The sequence below is a fragment of the Phyllopteryx taeniolatus genome, chromosome 14 (genome assembly GCF_024500385.1).
Source record: "Phyllopteryx taeniolatus isolate TA_2022b chromosome 14, UOR_Ptae_1.2, whole genome shotgun sequence".
In the NCBI taxonomy this organism is placed as follows: domain Eukaryota; kingdom Metazoa; phylum Chordata; class Actinopteri; order Syngnathiformes; family Syngnathidae; genus Phyllopteryx; species Phyllopteryx taeniolatus.
Genome location: NC_084515.1, coordinates 1,013,954 through 1,033,531, shown reverse-complemented (window position 1 = coordinate 1,033,531; position 19,578 = coordinate 1,013,954). Strand labels below are relative to the sequence as shown.

Genomic DNA, 19,578 nt, shown 5'->3' with positions numbered 1-19,578 from the left:
AAGACACTTTTGGTCATGATGTGGCAATGTTCCTGCTCATGTTATACCTTCAATAAATCACTCAGCACATTCTCTCTCAAACGTGTTTTGTAAAAGTTAAAGTGGGACACGTTGCACGTTACAACACTTCTTCAACACTCCCAGTAGCATACGTCAAAAAACAGCAGCATCATTATTTGCTTTCTATTCACCGTATTAGGTCAATAAACTACCATATACCTGTTATTATATACAGTATATTATATCACTATGAGTCAAGGGTGTGTAAAGGTTTGTGCTCAAGGGCCATATTTGTTTTGTTTTTAACTAACAGACAACCCCCAAAATAAAGTGTATAAATTTGCCGACTGGTTAGAGCGTCAGCCTCACAGTTCTGAGGACCCGGGTTCAATCCCCAGCCCCGCCTGTGTGGAGTTTGCATGTTCTCCCCGTGCCTGCGTGGGTTTTCTCCGGGCACTCCGGTTTCCTCCCACATCCCAAAAACATGCATTAATTGGAGACTCTCAATTGCCCGTAGGTGTGACTGTGAGTGTGAATGGTTGTTTTGTTTGTATGTGCCCTGCTCAGGGTGTACCCCGCCTCCTGCCCGATGACAGCTGGGATAGGCTCTGGCACGCCCGCGACCCTAGTGAGGAGAAGCGGCTCAGAAGATGGATGGATGGATATTCAAAATATATAAAACAAGAATGGAAGATAAAATGCTTGATTTACAATTGGAAATTTGGGGGGGGAATATTTGACCCAGAACATAATGGTTAACTGGTTTACAAGAACAGCTAAATTAATGCAACAAATAATATTATTATTATTAAAAGACTGTTCCTCACCCATGCTTTATGTGATTATTCTGTTTTATATTATCTCTAGTATAACAACAAACAGCCACTATGATATAATTTACATTTAGGAGATAAAAAACACAAATGCGGAGAGTCATTGAGGAATGAAAGCGTACCACTAGTGGGGTGACACTGATATAATGGCAATTGGGGAAATAATGCAGAGACCTCAACCTTTTTAGAGTGATTTAAAGTGCAATGATCCTGTACAATGACGATTGTGCAAATGGTGCAGAGAGTTCTGAAACTTATGAGTGACCAGTAGTAATCAACAACAGTATGCAAATAGTGATGAAACAGCGAGTGCACGTATAATGTAGAAGTGTCCCGACAGAAATGTGCAAAATTGGCATGCTGCAATTAAATTGTAAGTTAACTGTTTAAGAAGTGACTGGCAAGAGGGAAGAAGCTGTTGGAAAGTCTGCTGGTTTGAGTTTCCATTGTTCATGATTAAACATTGATTCACTTCATCGTCCATATCTATATTATGTGTTTGAAATGAATTGTACACCACTTTAGTCAACTGTCCTGTTTTTAAATGTGCTCAAGAATTACATTTGCTTTGGATTAGATTGAATGTACTTCATTATTACAGGCGTCATGCATTATTCATCGCCGTGCCAGATGTCCGATTTCTTGTTCCCATTCACTTGTTTAGCAGTTGTTCACGTTGCAACCAATATGGATATAAATGATAAACATTAAATATTATTACGTTAGTGTCCAGTAAACGTGCTGAGCAGGAAGGTGTATGGCAAAAACGGCGTGGAAAAAAAAACTAACAAAAAAAAAAAACGTTAAGAGCTTCACTTTGAGCTCAAGTTTCCGACTCAGGGGGGAAAAAAAAAAAAAAAAAAAAAAAAAACACAGGCAGCTGCGGCGGATGGAGTCTGCTTGGACTTTTGAAAATAAAATCAAAATGTTCACTGTAATTTGTCAGTATTACTGTCATTGTACACTATGTTGTTCAACACAAATGTAATGTATGTTTGTGTATCAAATAAACGCTTTGTGTTGCCGTCTACTCTCGGTGTTAGCAGCTAGCTAGCCGCTAATGACCGTTAGCCACGAACGTTAGCGAGTCGTAACCAACCTAAACGTGGTCTCGGTTATATTTGAATGAATATTACTGTGATTTTTTTGTAATGATACAATTGAAATTTACGTTTTACGTTGTTATTTCGCCGCTTTGGCGTCCTCGGTGCACTCTTATTTCGGCGGATCTCGGCGGAAATGTTGTTCAACAAGTATGTGTCGCTTGACAACTTTTGATTTTTTTTTCGTTTCTTCCAGTGGGAGTGTGAAGATCGTTTTTTGGAGGAAGGAAAATTTCTCTTTGAAACTTGAGGACATGCGGCGGCGTCCTCGGCGAACTTTCACCAAGGACGAGAATGAAGTGACTCGCATTGAGCCCACATCGAGGTATTATTCATTTGGTAATTGATACATTGATTGACTGATTGATTAACAGCTGCCTTGAACTGATCGCAATGCTGTTGCAGGCCAGACCACTTGTATTTTTGTGTTAACTGAATTAAAAAAATATATCGTCCTAAAAATGTCTGACAGCACTGTGGAGAGTGATTAGCACTTTTGGCACGCAGTTCTGAAGTTGTGGGTTCGAATCTCGGCATTGCGGAGTTTGCATGTTCTTCCCGTGCGTGTGTGTTTTTTTTCCCACCAACATTGGAATAACATGCGTCATTGAAGACTGCAGGCGACCAGTCTACTGGGTGTCCGTATGTGCACTGAATTTGATTGGCGACCAGTCCATTGTTTGTCAATCTGTTCCCTGCATGTTATTGTTGTTGAATTGGAAGCACAGCATGTCTGACAGTTTTTTAAAATGGACTTTATTATATATATATATATATATATATATTTTTTGTGCTGTTCCCATATGGAAGAAGTTGGGATGAAGTTCGCTCACGCTTCTTGATGGTATCATAAAAACTTACAAACTTCACAAAAAATTACATCCTACCATCAAAAAATGTAAAGTTGTTGCGCTAATAATGCAAGGAAACTAAAAAAGGCTGTGTTGTGTCGTCAACAAAAGTCTTTCGGCCAAAAAAACGGGGAAAAAAAACGGAAAATGCACTTTACTCGCAAAATAACTGCATCAAGCCTGTTACCCATTGACTTCACCAGACTGTTGCATTTTTCATTTTAAATGTTTTTCCAGGCCTTTACTGCAGCCTCTATCAGTTATTGTTTATTTCTGATGGTTTCTCCCTTTAGTCTCTTCTTCAGGAGGTAAAATGAATGCTCTCTTGGGTTAAGGTCTTGACTTGGCCAGTCTAATACCTTCCACTTTTCCCCCTTGATGAAGTCCTTTGTTGTGTTGGCAGTGTGTTTTGGGTCATTGTCTTGTTGCATGATGACGTTTCTCCCGATTAGTTTGGCTGCATTTTTCTGTAAACTGGCCAAGTCAATCACCGGACCTTACCCAAATAGAGCATGCATTTTACCTACATTACAGTACACTACACACTAGTATAAAAACAGAAAACAATTGTTAATTGTTGATGAATTAAGGTGATTTGTGTTGCAGATGGTCACATTTCTAACATTGCTCTAACATTGACAATGGCAATGACAAGTGCAAAAATAAATTAACGAGGAAGTGATGATGTCACTTTCTGTGTACATTCTTCTACTACTTTTTTTTTTTTTTTTTATGAATCCTTGTTAAGGCGCCTCCTTCTTTTGGAAGTCCCCAAAAAAGCTAATGAAAAGCAAAAGGGTGAATGAAAGTGTTTTTGGAGCGCTGCCTCCTGGTGGTGCATTCACAGAAAATCAGACATTTATGTTTGTGTGCCCGCAGGAAAGATGCGGGCGGCGGCCGCCACAACGCTGCTCCTGCTGCTTTGTGTCGTCCGCCTGGACCGCGGCTCCTGCGATCATCAGGAGCAGCGGCGCAATGACGGGAACGTCGGGAAGGATGTCACTGGCAACGTCGACAATAACGACGTCGGGAACGTCTGGAACGACACTACGGCGGCGAAGGGCGGCAGGAAGCAGCCGCACATCATCTTCATCCTCATCGATGATCAAGTGTGTGTCGAGGAGGCGTGTCCATACTGCTCAACATTGATGGAAAAATCACTCAATAGCACCCCTTGGAAAGTTAGATAAAATATTTATTTATTTATTTTTAGACAAACAACTTTGTTAAAAATATACCTTAAAAAATCTAATATAAATGACCTTACAAAGAAATCAGTCTTTTTTTTTTCTGAAAAACCATACTTTTTTCACATTTACTTTAAAAAAAAAAAAAAAAAAAAAAAAAAAAGGGCTCTTTAAAAAAATACTTTTCACCCAAAATATGTTTGTTTATGTTACTATTTTTTTCCACCCCAAAAAATACTAGTTAATGAATGCGGGGTTCGACTGCATTCATTACCTAGTATTTTTAATTCTTTTTTTAATTCGTTTTTTCTTTTTTTGGGATGAACCAACCCCTCAAACGGTTATTGGTGATTCACTTAACAGTATTGTAGTGCATAAAAAAGTAGTAATAACATTTGTTCTCCACATAACCTGCAAACGTAAAATGGGAGCGTGAAATGTGACTGTACTGAATGTATTGATTTTTTTCTTGTTCTCCTGTGGTGGTTAGCAAACCGACTTCATAGCGCATTAGCGCCACCGACTGATATTGTCATTCCACTGCAAGGAAACGAATGTGAATTGATGGTGGCTCATGTTGTGAAGTGTACCGGCGCCATCTAGCGTTGGGGGTATGAAGTGCACTTGAATCTCAAAATTTTGCACACGTTAAGCCAAAAAAATTGGTCAAGTGACCTTGCGCATCTCCAAAAACTTGTAAGTTGGGGCACTTATATGTCAAGGCACCTATACATAGTCTGGGATAGTAAGAGATACAGTGGGTGTTGGATGCTGCTGACGTTTTGGCATTTTTCCCGGTCAGGGGTTCAACGACATCGGCTACCACAACCCCAGCATCAAGACACCCACGTTGGACAAGTTGGCGGCCGAGGGCGTCAAGCTGGAGAACTACTACGTCCAGCCCATTTGCACGCCGTCGCGCAGCCAGCTCCTCACCGGCAGGTACTAGTAAATTACAACTAGTACAGTTCGCGGAAAGAACCCGAGTTCTCCGAGCGTTGTTTGTGGTGGGCCCACAGGTACCAGATCCACACGGGACTCCAGCACTCCATCATCCGGCCCAGCCAGCCCAGCTGCCTCCCACGCCACATGGACACGCTGCCCCAGAGGCTGCGCCAGGCCGGCTATGCCACGCACATGGTGGGCAAGTGGCACCTGGGATTCTACACGTGAGCCACACGTTTCCGCAAGTCTAAAGCGGTAAAAACCCACAACAACCCGACCGAGCGATCATCCACACTCGGCTTTCCGTGTTACGTCCAGGAAGGCGTGCCTGCCCACCAGGAAAGGCTTCGACTCCTTCTTTGGCTCCTTAACAGGAAGCGTGGACTACTACAGGTAAACCGCGCTTCCAGGATTTTAGTTTTGTCGTTGGAATGCAGGAGAAAATCCTCGACGTCTCCGCTGGGCCAATGGATGGCAGACCTTTGTGTGTGTGCGCATGCAACTTGCTGCCTTTGAAAAATCAGGAAATCACTAACCTCCCTCTCAAAAAAAAAACAAAAAAAGTGGGGGGAAAAAACCCACTTAAAATCGAAATGTTTTTCATGAAATTCTTTTTTTCCCTTAAAAAGTATACTTTTTCGACCCCCCCCAAAAATACAAATTTATTCTTACACAAATCTTTGACCAAAAAATACTTTTTTTTTTTTTCTTTAAAAGGAAAAACTTTTTTGGGCCATGGGAAAATAATCCTGAAAAAAATTGTCGTCACAAATAAAAATAAATTAAAAAATATGACTTTTACTGAAGAAATGAGGTACCTAATTTTGTGGTGTGAGTGTACTGTAATGTTGTGACTTGCGTTTGTGGTTTGTGCGCAGTTACGGTTCGTGCGACGGTCCTGGCGTGTGCGGCTACGACCTCCACGCCAACGAGAGCGTGGCCTGGGGTCACGAGGGCAAATACTCCACCACGCTCTTCACGCAGCGAGCTCGCAAGATCCTCCAGAGTCACGATCCTGCTGGCCGACCCATCTTCCTCCTCCTTTCGCTGCAGGTAGATCACCTCCCATAGCCCGTTACAAAAAATGTTAGTCTTTCAAAAAAAAAAAAGGAGATTTTAGGGTGATTATACCACTTTTTTTTTCTTTTTTGTTTTTTTTTAAGATATACGTCCCCCCAAAAAAATCTGAATTATTTTCTAAAATATTAATAGACTTTTTATTTTTAAAAATACAACTCAACTGTGCAAACACAACTTTCTCCATCCTACAAAAATTATTCTCAAAAAGTGAAATTCTTTTTCTTCAAAGAACTTTTTTTTTTTTTTACTTCAAACATTTTCTTCCGCAAAAATCAGCCTTGTATTTAGCTTTTTCCTCAGTAAATCCTATACTATCCCCCCAAATTTTACTTTTTTTCAAGAAAATTACGACTTTATTGTTGTGTAAAATACTTTCTTATAGCCCTTTTTTTCCTCTCCAAAAATACAATTTATTTCCTCCCTGCCAAAAAATCTTTAAAGAATTGGAACTTGGAATTGAAACATTTTAAAAAAAAAAAATTCTTCTCCAAAAATCTGACTTTTTAATTTTATAAATCTTTTCTACAGTAAATACTGAAACCTAAAAAAGGGTATTTTTCCCACCCCAAATATCAAAAATATTTTCTGAAAAAATGTTTTAGTGAAAAAATTACTTTTTTTATTTTAAGAGAGACTTTAACTCTAAGATTAGAATTTTCTTCCCCCCAAAAATAAACATTTTCATAAAATTATTTTGGGGAGAAAAAAAATGCATTTTTAACTTAAAGAGTAAAAAAAAGTACTATTTTTCCCTCCAGAAAATACTGAAATAATGCCTTTTTTGAAGTTACAAATTTATTGTGATGTAACATTACTTTTTTCTTTATTTTGCCCATATGCTGCAAGATTGCTACTTTTTAAAGGATATTTCACCCCAAAAATATCTAATTTACTTAATATTTAATAATAATTTTAAAGATTATTAAAAAAAAAATAAACTTAAGTCTAAGATCACAACTTTCTTCCAAAACATAAACATCTAATTTCATGAAATTAAAATGTTTTTTTTATTTAAATTTATTTAAAAAAAAAAAAAATTCCTCAACAATGGTTACTTTGTTCTTGGGGATTTATTAATTTTTTTACCAGAACAATCTGTAATTTTCTTTTGTAAAACAGTCCAGAAAGTAAAGTGTGGTGTGTTTTTCGGCTTAGGCGGTGCACACACCGCTGCAGCCCCCCAAATCGTACATCTACCCATACCGCGACATGGCCGACGTGGCGCGGAGGAAGTTCGCCGCCATGGTTTCCACAGTGGACGAGGCAGTACGCAACGTCACCTACGCGCTGCGTAAGGCGGGCTTCTACCGCGACAGCGTCATTGTGTACTCCACCGACAACGGCGCGCAACCCTTCACTGGGGGCAGCAACTGGCCGCTCAGAGGACGAAAGGTAACCTCAACGTTTTCGCAAGGCTACTTGCTCCAAAAACCTTTCCTTACATAAAATACCATTTAGTCTGACTTTGCAGTATTCTCGTAAAATGAAAAAAAATCTTTTTTTCTGCACAATATACCTTTTATTTAAAAAAAAAATATCAAACAATAGATTTTTAAATAAAAAAATCGGGTTCTTTCTTGAAATCAGAATTGTTCTCTATTTTCACAAGATTGCTACGTTTTTCTCTTGGGAGAAAAATGTAATTACAACTTGAAAAAATTATTTTATTTCTGAAAAATGCAAATTCTCCTGTATTGAACATTTACAAAAATACAATTTTTTTGACCCCAAAATATCCTCCTAAAATGATTTTTTTCCTGTAAATTATATTCTTGTAAGATATTTACTATTTTCTTAAAAGAAAAAAAAATCTTTTCAGATTTACGGGGACCCACTGTATAATGTTTACTATTTAAAGCTTTTACCATTTAAAGCAATTTGTCTAGAAAATACTTAAAAATAGAAAAAAATGAATTTTTAAATTCAATTTTAAAAAACAAAATAACAGCTGCATGATGCGTGTGAACCAGTACAGTATCAATGATCCTCACTCCAGCACTGTGAAAGATGAGTCATATTGGCTAACAGGAATGCACAGTGGTCATTGTCGTCATGTGCTGTTGTTGCTTTTTGTTGACGGTAGGGTACGTACTGGGAGGGCGGCGTGCGTGGCGTGGCGTTCGTGCACAGCCCGTTGCTGCGGCGCAGGAGGCGCGTGTCCAAAGCACTCGTCCACATCACCGACTGGTTCCCCACCCTGCTCGCGCTCGCCGGAGGAAATGTCAGCCAGGTCACTCACTCTTTTTTCCACCCCCGCCTGAAAATATTGACACCAATTACAGCACTAAAAGCTCTATTATGCAATAACAATATACAGTAATATCATAACCAAGTTTGCTTTTAAAATATTGCATTTTTTTTTTCTTGAGAAAGAAAAGCTTAATGAAAATAAAGATTTTCTTCCCAAAAATAAAATAGAAATTGGGAGGTGATTATAACTTTATGCTCATTTAAGACAACTACATTTTTGTCAAAAATACAATTCTTATGGTGACTGATTTTTTTTCTCTTTAAAAAAATTATCTTAAATTGCTTTTTTTAAAGGTTTTACCTCAAATAAATCTTGACTTTTATACATCTATATACCATTTCTACAAAATACATTTCTATAAAATACAACTTAAGAAATATGACTGTTTTCAGAAAACAATATTACAAATGTTTCCTCTAAAAACGGACTTATTTTCTTACAAATACATAACACATTTTACAAAAAAGTTTTTTTTTAATTAAAGAAAAATAAAATGTTATCCTTTTTCCCGAAAATACAACTTTCTTCCAGAAAAGAAAACCCAAGAAATAAACTAATTCTTCTAAAAAAATGTTGAATTTATTTTGCTTGGAAATAATTATTTTCATCTCTAATAATCTGACTTATTTGTCCTCATCAATGATTGTTTTCCTTATTTGTTTCCATTATTTTCTTTCTGTAATACATTTTCTTTCAAGAATGTTAAGAAAACTCCCCTGTGTCAATTTCTTTTCTAAAAAGAAATTTGTTTATCCAAATTTATTCTAAATGGGTGTTTTTATTTATTTATTAGAAAATTCGCTTCTAAAAAAATATATACTTTATTCTCATTCTCCTTATTGTACTTTTTTCCCTCTAAATTTTATGTCTAAAAGAAATCAAAAGTGAAAAAAGCAACTAATACTGTGGATGGCTTTATGAAATTGTAAAAATCTTTGCTTTGTTTAGTCATTGAAGCTGCTGAGTGGCAATAAAATTTCAAGTTTGAAGCTGTGTTAGACTGTTGGCAAGTTTTCCTCAGTGGCCGTAAAAGTAAAAAGCACATTTGACAGTGATGGAGATAAATGTGCTCCTTGAATGTCAGCAGTGCACAAAACATGGAGCTCATGGCTGCTTTTTGGACGACTTGAAACATAAATTGTCGACTTTTACTGCATGACGTGTCCCACTGGGCCAAACGGGCTCGATACAAATGGTTTCTACAGTAGTCGTTGCTTTTGGCCGCCATCGACAACAAGACTACGGCTGCTGCTGAAAAAAGACTGAAGGAAGTCAAGAAGCCACGACGTCTCCCGTGTGCTAAAAGTAGTCTTCTTTAAAGTAGGCCACATAGGACCCACTCTGTTCTAGACTCTGGGAGACCCAGCATTTACATTGTCAGGAGTCCTGAAATATTTCTTGCATTCATTTGGATGTTTCTTTCTGAAAGTTGGTTCATTCAAATGTATTTTTTTTCCATTTTTGTTTTCATCGAATATTCATTTATCGATGTAAATAATTGGTTAATTTATTGTAAATAACTGAAAGACATTTGTAAAATAGACAATTTAATGTGTACATGTAATCCATTTTATCCACTAATTGGTTAATTCCTTATAAATAATAAAATAAATAAAACATTTGACATATTTAACATTTCACTTTTTTATTCGCTGAATTAATTTTTGAAAACTATAAGATACAAATTAGTATTTCATTTTTCATTTTTTTTTTTCAAACCCCACAAAACCTTTCATTTTTTTATTCAATAATTGGTTAATTTACTGTGAGTAACAAAATAAAATAATTTACAGAAATATTTAACATAAAATATATTTCATTAATGAATTTATTGCCGACATTAAAATGAAATCTTAAAAATATTTTATTCAATAATTGTTTAATGAATGTACCGTAAATAATAGAATAAATATTAGTAAAACAAAAATTAGATTCACATTGAACATTTTTAATTAATTATAATAGAATAAAATCAGAATATTAATAAAACTTTTTTTTGATTTTTTAGATGAATATTAACTGGCTATAATTGGTTAATCTCTCGTATACAAAAAAATACAAATACTAGTAAAGTATTTTGTTTATTCAGTCCGTAATATAATAAATAAATAAAATATATTTATTGTAAATAGGCAGCACGGTGACCGACTGGTTAGGGCGTCTGCCTCACAGTTCTGAGGACCGGGGTTCAATCCCCGGCCCCGCCTCTGTGGAGTTTGCATGTTCTCCCCGTGCCTGTGTGGGTTTTCTCCGGGCGCCCCGGTTTCCTCCCACATCCCAAAAACATGCATGGTACGTTAATTGACAACTCTAAATTGCCGGTAGGTGTGAATGGTTGTTTTGTTTGTATGTGCCCTGCGATTGGCTGGCAACCAGTTCAGGGTGTACCCCGCCTCCTACCCGATGATAGCTGGGATAGGCTCCCGCACGCCCGCGACCCTAGTGAGGGTAAGCGGCACAGAAAATGGATGGATGGATTTATTGTAAATAATGCAATGAAGCATTAGTAAAAGAAACTATTGTAAATATATATTGAACAAATGTTTAGTGATTGAAAGAAATAATAACGTTTTTTAAATTATATAAGCTGTATTATTATTATTTTTTTAAACCCATCTATGAGCATCATATTCCTTCTTTATTTCAGCTTTTTTTTTTTTTTATACCTCATCTATGAATGACGTAGCCCTTTTGTCCACTTTAAAAATTAAACGTCTCCTTTGGGCTTTCCCCTTAGAGCCAAGGTCTGGACGGCTTCGACGTCTGGGCGGCCATCAGTGAAGGCAAAGAGTCTCCTCGGCACGAGATTCTGCACAACATCGACCCCCTGCACAAGGCACCCGTGCCCACCCGCAACTGGGACGCACACACAGGTACCAAGCAACTGATGTGGCGGGGTAAAACTAGACTTTATGGTATCATACATTTTTCAAACAGCACAAATTTTTCTAATCCCTTGGAGCCGAAAAGTTGTCAGTGAGGGAAAAAAAAAGGCAGGTTTTGCTCTCAATGGCAGAGCAACAAATTCTTGTGCATTTCCCGGGAGAGATTGAAGATCGGTTGGCAAACACGTGCTTGTGTACACGAGGGCTTGAACCGATTTATCGACTAGTCAATTTTACTACTCTGCATCAACGTTTTAACCATATGGTTGCCTAATCTCTTCTTACATTTTTAGAGTTTCTCATCTTCCAATCTGCAAATTTACATGCGACTTTGTTTTGAGTCGTTGGTCAGCTGCCTAGAACATTTTTCCTCAAATCTTTCTTTCCCCTTATTCACTCCCAAAATTAGTAAACTCATTTTTTTTTTTTTTTCCAGAAACCCCACAAAAACCTTTCCACTTATTAATTTTGTTTTTCATAAACAACTCCCCCTAAAACAAAATTTTCAGAATGTTGTACTCTCCAAAAATGGAACGGTTTATCTTGGAGAAAAAAAAACTATTTACAAAATGTTGATAATTTTCCAAGTTGCAATAACTACTTACATGAAGAAGAGTTTGAATGTATTGTTCGCCATGGCCGTTGCTTGTACGTTGAAGTATTGACCAGCATGAAAATTGAAGTCTGAAGATGTTTGTTTTGATTGGTCATTATCACTTGTTTTCAGACCGGTACCAGTATGGGTACAGTGTTCCCTCGCTATATCGCGGATTCAGTGCATTGACGTTTTTTTTTTCTTTTTCTCCATATTGCGTGTAATTCACTATATCGTGGGATTTTGTGTATGCTGTAACTTTTTTGTGGCAAAATATACACGTCCTAGCCTAAAACAAAACTGTAGAAAAAATACAAATTCATATTACAAGGAATAAAATGTACAGCGGCTGAAATAAGTTTTTAATGTCACCATTTTTCTCACTAAATATCCTTCCAAAGGTGCTATTGACCTGAACATTTCACCAGATGTTGGGAACAACCCAAGTAATCCATTTATACAAAGAAAGTAGAACTCAGAAATGAAGTTGTGTGAAATAATATGAAATGACACAGGGAAAAAGTATTAAACACATGAAGAAAGGGAGGTGCAAAAGGCATGGAAAGCCAAGATAACACCTAAAATTGATCAATAATCAAACAGCAATCCAGCCCCTTGTCAGTGCAAATGAATATCAGCTGGTTCAGTCCTAATTGATGGCCTACAAAAAGGTCTCATTGCCAAAATGTTAGTCAAGACACATCTCGTGATGGGGAAGAGCATAGAGCTGTCTCAAGACAATCGCAAAGTAATTGTTACAAAACATAATGATGGGATTGGTTACAGGCGCCTATCTAAGCTTCTGAACGTTCCAGTGAGCACGGTTGGGGCCATAATACGGAAGTGGAAAGCCAATCATACCACCATTAATTTGCCTCGATCAGGTGCTCCTTGCAAGATTTCGGACAGAGTAGTGCAAAGAATAAATCAGAAGCATTGTCCAAGAGCCAAGGACCACCTGCGGAGAGCTTCAAAAAGACCTGGAATTAGCAGGTACTGTTGTCACAAGGAAAACAGTGAGTCATGTACCACCGCCGCCATGGCGTGGATGCACGCTCACCACGCAAGACCCCATTGCTGGGAAAAAAAAAAGCATGTCAAAGCTCGAACAACATTTGGACAAGCCAGTTAAATACTGGGAGAATATAGTCTGGTCGGATGAGAGCAAAATTGAACTCTTTGGATACCATAATGCAAACCACGTTTGGAGGAGAAATGGCACTGCACATCACCCTCAAAACACCACCACCATCCCCAACAGTGAAGTTTGGAGGTGGAAACATGATGGTGTGGGGCTGCTACTGGTAAACTTCACTTTGTTGAAGGGAAGATGGATGGGCAAATGTACCGAGACATTCTTGACAAAAATCCGCTGCCATCTACGAGGATGATGAAAATGAAACGAGGGTGGATATTTCAGCAGGATAATGATCCAAAACATATTGCCAAGGAAACACTCAGTTGGTTTGAAAGAACAAAAATAAAGCTGCTAGAATGGCCCAGCCAATCACCTAACTTCAATCAAAAATCTATGGAAAGAACTGAAACATAAAATAAGCCTATGAAACCTTTAAGATTTGAAGACTCCTTGTGGACGAATGGTCCAAAATCACACCATAGCAATGGATGCAACGGGTTTCTCTATACAGGAGGCATCTTGAACCCGTCATTGCAAACAAAGGCTTTTGTACAAAGTATTAAAGAAATACCAGTTGCCGTGTTCAATACTTTTTCCCTGTGTCATTTCTGATCTTATTTATTCGACTTTCTTATATGTATGGATTACTTGGGTTGTTCCCAACATCTGGCGAAATCTTCATGTCTTTGGAAATATATTTAATGAGAAAAATGGTGACGTGTTAAATACGTATTTCAGCCGCTGTACATAATGTGTAGTACTACTATGCATTATTGTATATTTAAGAGTTTAAAAGGAATTTAAGAGTATAGATAGTGTTTATAAGAGTATGTTAGAGGTTAATAGGAGTGCGGGGAATATTAATAAGAGTCTGGGGAAGTTCAGACAGCTTTAAAATATGTATAAATAATAATTTTCAAAAATACATGGTCCCTACTTCACTGATTTTACCTATTGCGGGGTGGTCCATAAACTAACCCCACGAAAAATGAGGGATTACCGTATTCACTCGTACTCAGCGATACCAAGTACTCGTGTCAAATCACCGCAATGTAGCGCCACCTACTCGCAAGGAGGACTCATGCTTTTTAGAGCATTTCCACTTGTAAATGCTTCTTGCACTGTACGCTGTTTTAATTGTACTTTTTTTTGTCTTTGTTTTAAATGTTTATAAGCTGTTTTTTTCCCCCTGTTTTTAAAGGCTTTTAATCATGTAAAGCACATTGAGTTACCTTGTGTATGAAATGTGATATATAAATACATTTTCTTTGCTTTAATGTCAGATTTGATTGCCTTAAATATCAGTGGCTGGTATCGGCAGCCTTCACAAGTGCCCAATACAATACCTGGTATCGGTACTCACCCAACCAAGACGATGTGATAATGTTTTGTTTTGATTGGACAGGAGACTCTCTTTTAAAGAAGCCAAAGAAGAAGAAGAAGAAGAAGAAGCAGAAAAAGAAGCTTCTGAAGCAACTACCCAAGCAAAAGTCTGTGTTCAAGTTGTCCAAAGACACAAACAAGTTGTATCCCGAGCTCAAAGCTCGTCCGAAGGCCGGGCCGGGCCGCCTCGACCCGTCCGTCGCTCGCATGTCTCTCCCTCAAGCGAAAGCATCCAAGTCCAAAGCCAGAAGGACTGCGTCCCCGGAGCACAACCTGTCCTGGACCCAGACCAAAATCCAGTTGCGCCTCAAGTCCAAGAGATCTCTTTTCTCGTCTACGCTTCAGAATGCATCCCGGCCCGACTCAGCCAACAAGCTCCTCCACCAGGGGGTCAAGCTGCTCGTGTGGGACACGTCGGTCCAGGCGGCCATTCGGGTCGGAGACTGGAAGCTGCTCACTGGAGACCCCGGCCACGGAGAGTGGGTGCCCCCGCAGGTACGCTATGCACTTTACTACACTACGACTTGCTAGTCACATCTTCATCACCCTTTTTCATGTGAAAAAGCGCTAATTTTGTTTTCAGAGAGATATTATTTTTGAAAAGGAATCTTTTGACTTTTTTTTTTTTTTCGCAAAAAATAAAAAACTGATTTCTTGGTGTGAAATTTTACTAATATTTGGATTATTTTTTTTTGCTTCACAATAATTAATTTGTGTAGAATTCTCTTTGGGGGGGGTGAGAAAAGCACATTTCTTTTTAAAGCGTATTTGCCAGTTTTTTTTTTTTTTAAAAGTCGTATTGTTTTTTGTTTTGTAATTAAGTTTTATTTTTCCAAGAAATGTTTATTTTTTTTTTAAGAAAAAATATAATTTTTGTCATTTTTGGAAGGGAAAAAAAGCAAAACTCAAAAGATATAAGTAATATTTTTTTTCAATGTTTTTATATTCTCAAAAAGCTATCTTATTGAGAAAATTCAAATTATTATTTTTAAGAGTTCTGTGATTTATTTTTGTATTTTTTTTTTTTTTTTAAACAGCAATTTTTGAAGTTGTACATATTGAGAAGAACATTTTGTGAGGGGATTTTCAATTTTAAGAAAACATTTTTTTTTAAAAAGAAAACCCTAAGATTTTATGTAAAAAGTTTTAATACAATACAGTGGAACCTCAGGTTACGAATTGAATTTGTTCTGTAACTCCGTTTGCAAATTGAGGTAATCTTTCCCCTTTTAAATGAATGGGAATGCAATTAATCCGTTCCAGCCCCAGAATAACGTTATTATTTAACTTACTTTGTTGTGTGGTTAAAAATAAATACTGTGCAATATAGAAATGGGTGAAAACAATTTCTGATGATGAAATAACAGTGACATATCACTGCGCAGTGTCTTAGCCTTTCAGTTACACTGTTTACATTCACTGTGGTTACTGCTAGACCTAAATGACCACCACCTCCCACAATACAGCACAGCTTTTGCGTTGCATTGTGGGGAGTGCTGGTCATTTTCCCCTCCTTGAGCTGTCACCTTATCATGGTGGAGGGGTTTGTGTGTTCCAATGATCCTCGGAGCTAAGTTGTCTGGGGCTTTATGCCCCTGGCAGGGTCACCCATGGCAAACAGGTCCTCGGTGAGGGACCAGACAAAACACCGCTCCAAAGACTCCTAAAATGTACTATTTTGAATGTATAAAACTACTGGAAGACGTTTTCCCTTGCCCGGACGCGGGCCATTGGGGCCCCCCTCTGGAGCCAGGCCTGGAGGTGGGGCTCGAAGGCGAGCGCCCAGTGGCCAGGCCCAGCCCGAAACCGGAGTACCCGGAGAAAACCCATTCAGACACGGGGAGAACATGCAAACTCCACACAGACTAGGCCGGATTTGAACCCGGGTCCTTAGAAGTGTGATGCAGATGTGCTAACCAGTCGTCCACCATGCTGAAAATAGTGTAACCCGAGGTCATTTAAGTTGATCTTTTTTAACTAAATTGTATTTTTTTTCTGAATCTTTAATAAAACATCGAGCTAACATTTTTCTCCAAGAGAATAGGCGCTTATTCTGCTCACCTTTTTCTCATTTGCTGTGGGTCAGATCCTGCCGACACTTGCGGGCCGCTGGTGGAACTTGGAGCGAGCGTTCCCGTCGCTCCAGAGCCGAAAAGGCGGCGAGGCGCCCAAAAGTGTTTGGCTGTTCAACATCAGCGCTGACCCGTACGAGCGCTGCGACCTTTCTGGCCAGCGCCCCGACGTGGTGCGTCGCCTTCTGGCCCGCCTCGCCCACTACAACCGCACCGCCGTACCTGTGCACTTCCCGCCCGACGACCCGCGCGCCCATCCTGACCGGCACGGCGGCGCCTGGGTGCCCTGGATCGACCAGGACCAAGAGAAAGATCAGAACCAGGACCAAGGTGAGATGCATCACAAGAAGGTCCAGCAGAAGAACAAGAATAATAATAAAAAGAAGAACAAATGTCGACTGTGCAAGCTCAAAGCATTTTTCCTCAAACTCAACACTGGGATCATGTCAAGTCGCATTTGAGCTGCAATTATTACATTATTAATAATAATCGGGTCTGCTCCACAAGAGGATGACAAGTTGAGCCAGTTTTTTTTGCTTGTTTGTTTTACATACACATTATTGCCTCTATGTCTACGATGTCCTTTTGATTTTAGCGTTTACATCTGACATTAATTTTACTGTCCATTCAACTTTTTGTTCTGCCCTTCAAATTTCTACTTCCATCCATCCATTTTCTGAGCCGCTTCTCCTCACTAGGGTCGCGGGCGTGCTGGAGCCTATCCCAGCTGTCATCGGGCAGGAGGCGGGGTACACCCTGAACTGGTTGCCAGCCAATCGCAGGGCACATAGGAACAAACAACCATTCGCACTCACAGTCATGCCTACGGGCAATTTAGAGTCTCCAATTCATGCATGTTTTTGGGATGTGGGAGGAAACCGGAGTACCCGGAGAAAACCCACGCAGGCACGGGGAGAACATGCAAACTCCACACAGGCGGGGCCAGGGATTGAACCCGGGTCCTCAGAACTGTGAGGCTGACGCTCTAACCAGTCGGCCACCGTGCCGCCAATTTCTACTTTAGTACCATAAAATATTAACTTTTTTTTTTTTTTTTTGCAAATGTTGACGGTTCGTGGAAGATGACAACTTTTTCTCTTAAAAATTAAACTTCTGGAAACGATTTTTTTCCCCCTTCCATCATTATTTTTGGGCTAAATTTTTTTATTAGTATGCCACTTTTTTTGTTAAATATTGCCCCCCCCCCCCCATAAAAAAGATTTTCATGAAAATTTTGACAAAAAATATTACTTTGTATCTGGGAAAGAAAATCCTAGTTTCTTGCGACCTATTAGAATATTGTAGAAAATTATTTTTTTAGATGTTTCTCTCAGAAAAACTTTAGCTGAAAACATTTGTGAGGAAAAAAAATCTTGAAAGAATAAGTATTTTTTTCCCTGAAAATTACGCTCATGAAAATTGACTTTATGAAATTACTTTTTTTCCACAAACATTTCATTTTTAAAAATGCAACTTTGCACTTGATTTTGAACTACTTTTTTTTTTAAACGTTTTTGTTACTTTTATGTTTTAAGATGTCTGCCTCACAGTTCTGAGGACCCGGATTCAAATTTGGTCTCACCTGTGTGGAGTTTGCATGTTCTCCCCGGGCACTCCGGTTTCCTCCCACATCCCAAAAACATGCGTGGTAGGTTAATTGAAGACTCTCAATTGCCCGTAGGTGTGAATGTGAGTGGGAATGGCTGTTTGTTTCTATGTGCCCCACCGATTGGCTGGCGACCACTTCAGGGTGTATCTCGCCCGAAGACAGCTGGGATAGGCTCCAGCACGCCGGCGACCCTATTGAGGATAGGCGGTACTGAAAATGTATGGATGGATATTTTAAGATTAGGACCTGAATGCTGATTGATTAAAATGGTGAACGCTTAAATGAGCCTTAACACTTTTTATATTGGATATATTACATTCCCACTATAAGTAGAAAAGTCCACTGCTGTTTTATATATTTGCAACATGAACCTCGTGAATGTGGAGGGTTTTATTACACTTTAATGTAATTATTTTAATTCAGTATTATGTTCTTTGTGAGCAACAAACGTGTTTTATTGCCATCCACAAACATGGCATTTTTAAATAAGCATCTTTATCCACAAATATTTGTCTGGAAATCATGAATCCTGCATCTAAATATTGATATTTATAACACAGTCATCAGATGATGTCAATGTAAAATTTCTATTAAAAAAAATTCCCCCCCCCCTCACACATTTTTGTCATTCCTTGGTCAGAAATGAAACCAGAATTCTTTTTTTTTTTACCCATACATTGTTTGACATAGGCAGTAGGAAAGAGGGTTAACGTAATTAATTTACCATTTTTATTCATCGTTGGCATGTGCATAAAACTGGGCGCACTTATTTTGGCCACTAGGTGAAGCCAGAGGTCAGGATTGTGACTTAGTTTTGTTTGAAGTTCTACTTGTGACATTTGACTGATTGTGTGGAGATAAGGGATTACATCATGCATTGAAATGATTACGACAGCCTGTCAAAATATGACCCAAATGTATTTATTTACATTTGTTGTGCTGGTCTGAAGCCACATTGCATTTGCGTATGACACACACACTCAATGGTAAAAACATCCAAACTCCATTCATCCATTTTACATACTGCATATCTTTACTAGGATCGTGGGCTTGCTGGAGCCTATCCCAGCTGACTGGGCGAGAGGCCTGATACACCCTGAACTGGTCGCTAGCCAATCGCAGGGCACATATAAACAACCATTCACACCTATTGGAAATGTATAGTCTTCAAGGGGCGGCACGGTGGCCGACTGGTTAGAGCGTCAGCCTCACAGTTCTGAGGACCCGGGTTCAATCCCCGGCCCCGCCTGTGTGGAGTTTGCATGTTCTCCCCGTGCCTGCGTGGGTTTTCTCCGGGCACTCCGGTTTCCTCCCACATCCCAAAAACATGCATGAATTGAAGACTCTAAATTGACTGACTGTGAGTGCGAATGGTTGTTTGTTTCTATGTGCCCTGCGATTGGCTGGCAACCAGTTCAGGGTGTACCCCGCCTCCTGCCCGATGACAGCTGGGATAGGCTCCAGCAGGCCCGCGACCCTAGTGAGGAGAAGCGGCTCAGAAGATGGATGGATAGTCTTCAAGGAACCTACCATGCATGTTTTTGGGATGTGGGAGGAAACCCACGCAGGCACGGGGAGGACATGGAAACTCCACACAGGAGAGGCTGGGATTTGAACCCGGGTCCTCAGGACTGTGAGGCAGATGT

General features: G+C 39.1%; 1 protein-coding gene across 1 annotated transcript; it reads left to right on the top strand.

Moving 5' to 3' along the window:
* The first annotated feature begins 2,112 nt into the window (after window positions 1-2,112).
* Window positions 2,113-18,547, top strand: LOC133489251 (arylsulfatase I-like). The gene is made up of 11 exons (XM_061798145.1): window positions 2,113-2,261; window positions 3,667-3,896; window positions 4,777-4,916; window positions 4,994-5,143; window positions 5,238-5,312; window positions 5,798-5,972; window positions 7,155-7,391; window positions 8,083-8,229; window positions 10,988-11,123; window positions 14,274-14,746; window positions 16,338-18,547. Exons 2-11 carry the CDS (start codon window positions 3,672-3,674, stop codon window positions 16,782-16,784), a joined length of 2,205 nt encoding a protein of 734 aa, XP_061654129.1. The 5' UTR covers window positions 2,113-2,261; window positions 3,667-3,671; the 3' UTR covers window positions 16,785-18,547.
* Window positions 18,548-19,578: the final 1,031 nt, after the last annotated feature.

Coding starts and splice junctions, on each gene's coding strand:
- LOC133489251 (XM_061798145.1), top strand. CDS start 3,672: ATGCGGGCGGCGGCCGCCACAACGCTGCTCCTGCTGCTTTGTGTCGTC. Junction 3,897..4,776: donor TCATCCTCATCGATGATCAA/GTGTGTGTCGAG, acceptor TTTCCCGGTCAG/GGGTTCAACGACATCGGCTA. Junction 14,747..16,337: donor GAGAGTGGGTGCCCCCGCAG/GTACGCTATGCA, acceptor GCTGTGGGTCAG/ATCCTGCCGACACTTGCGGG.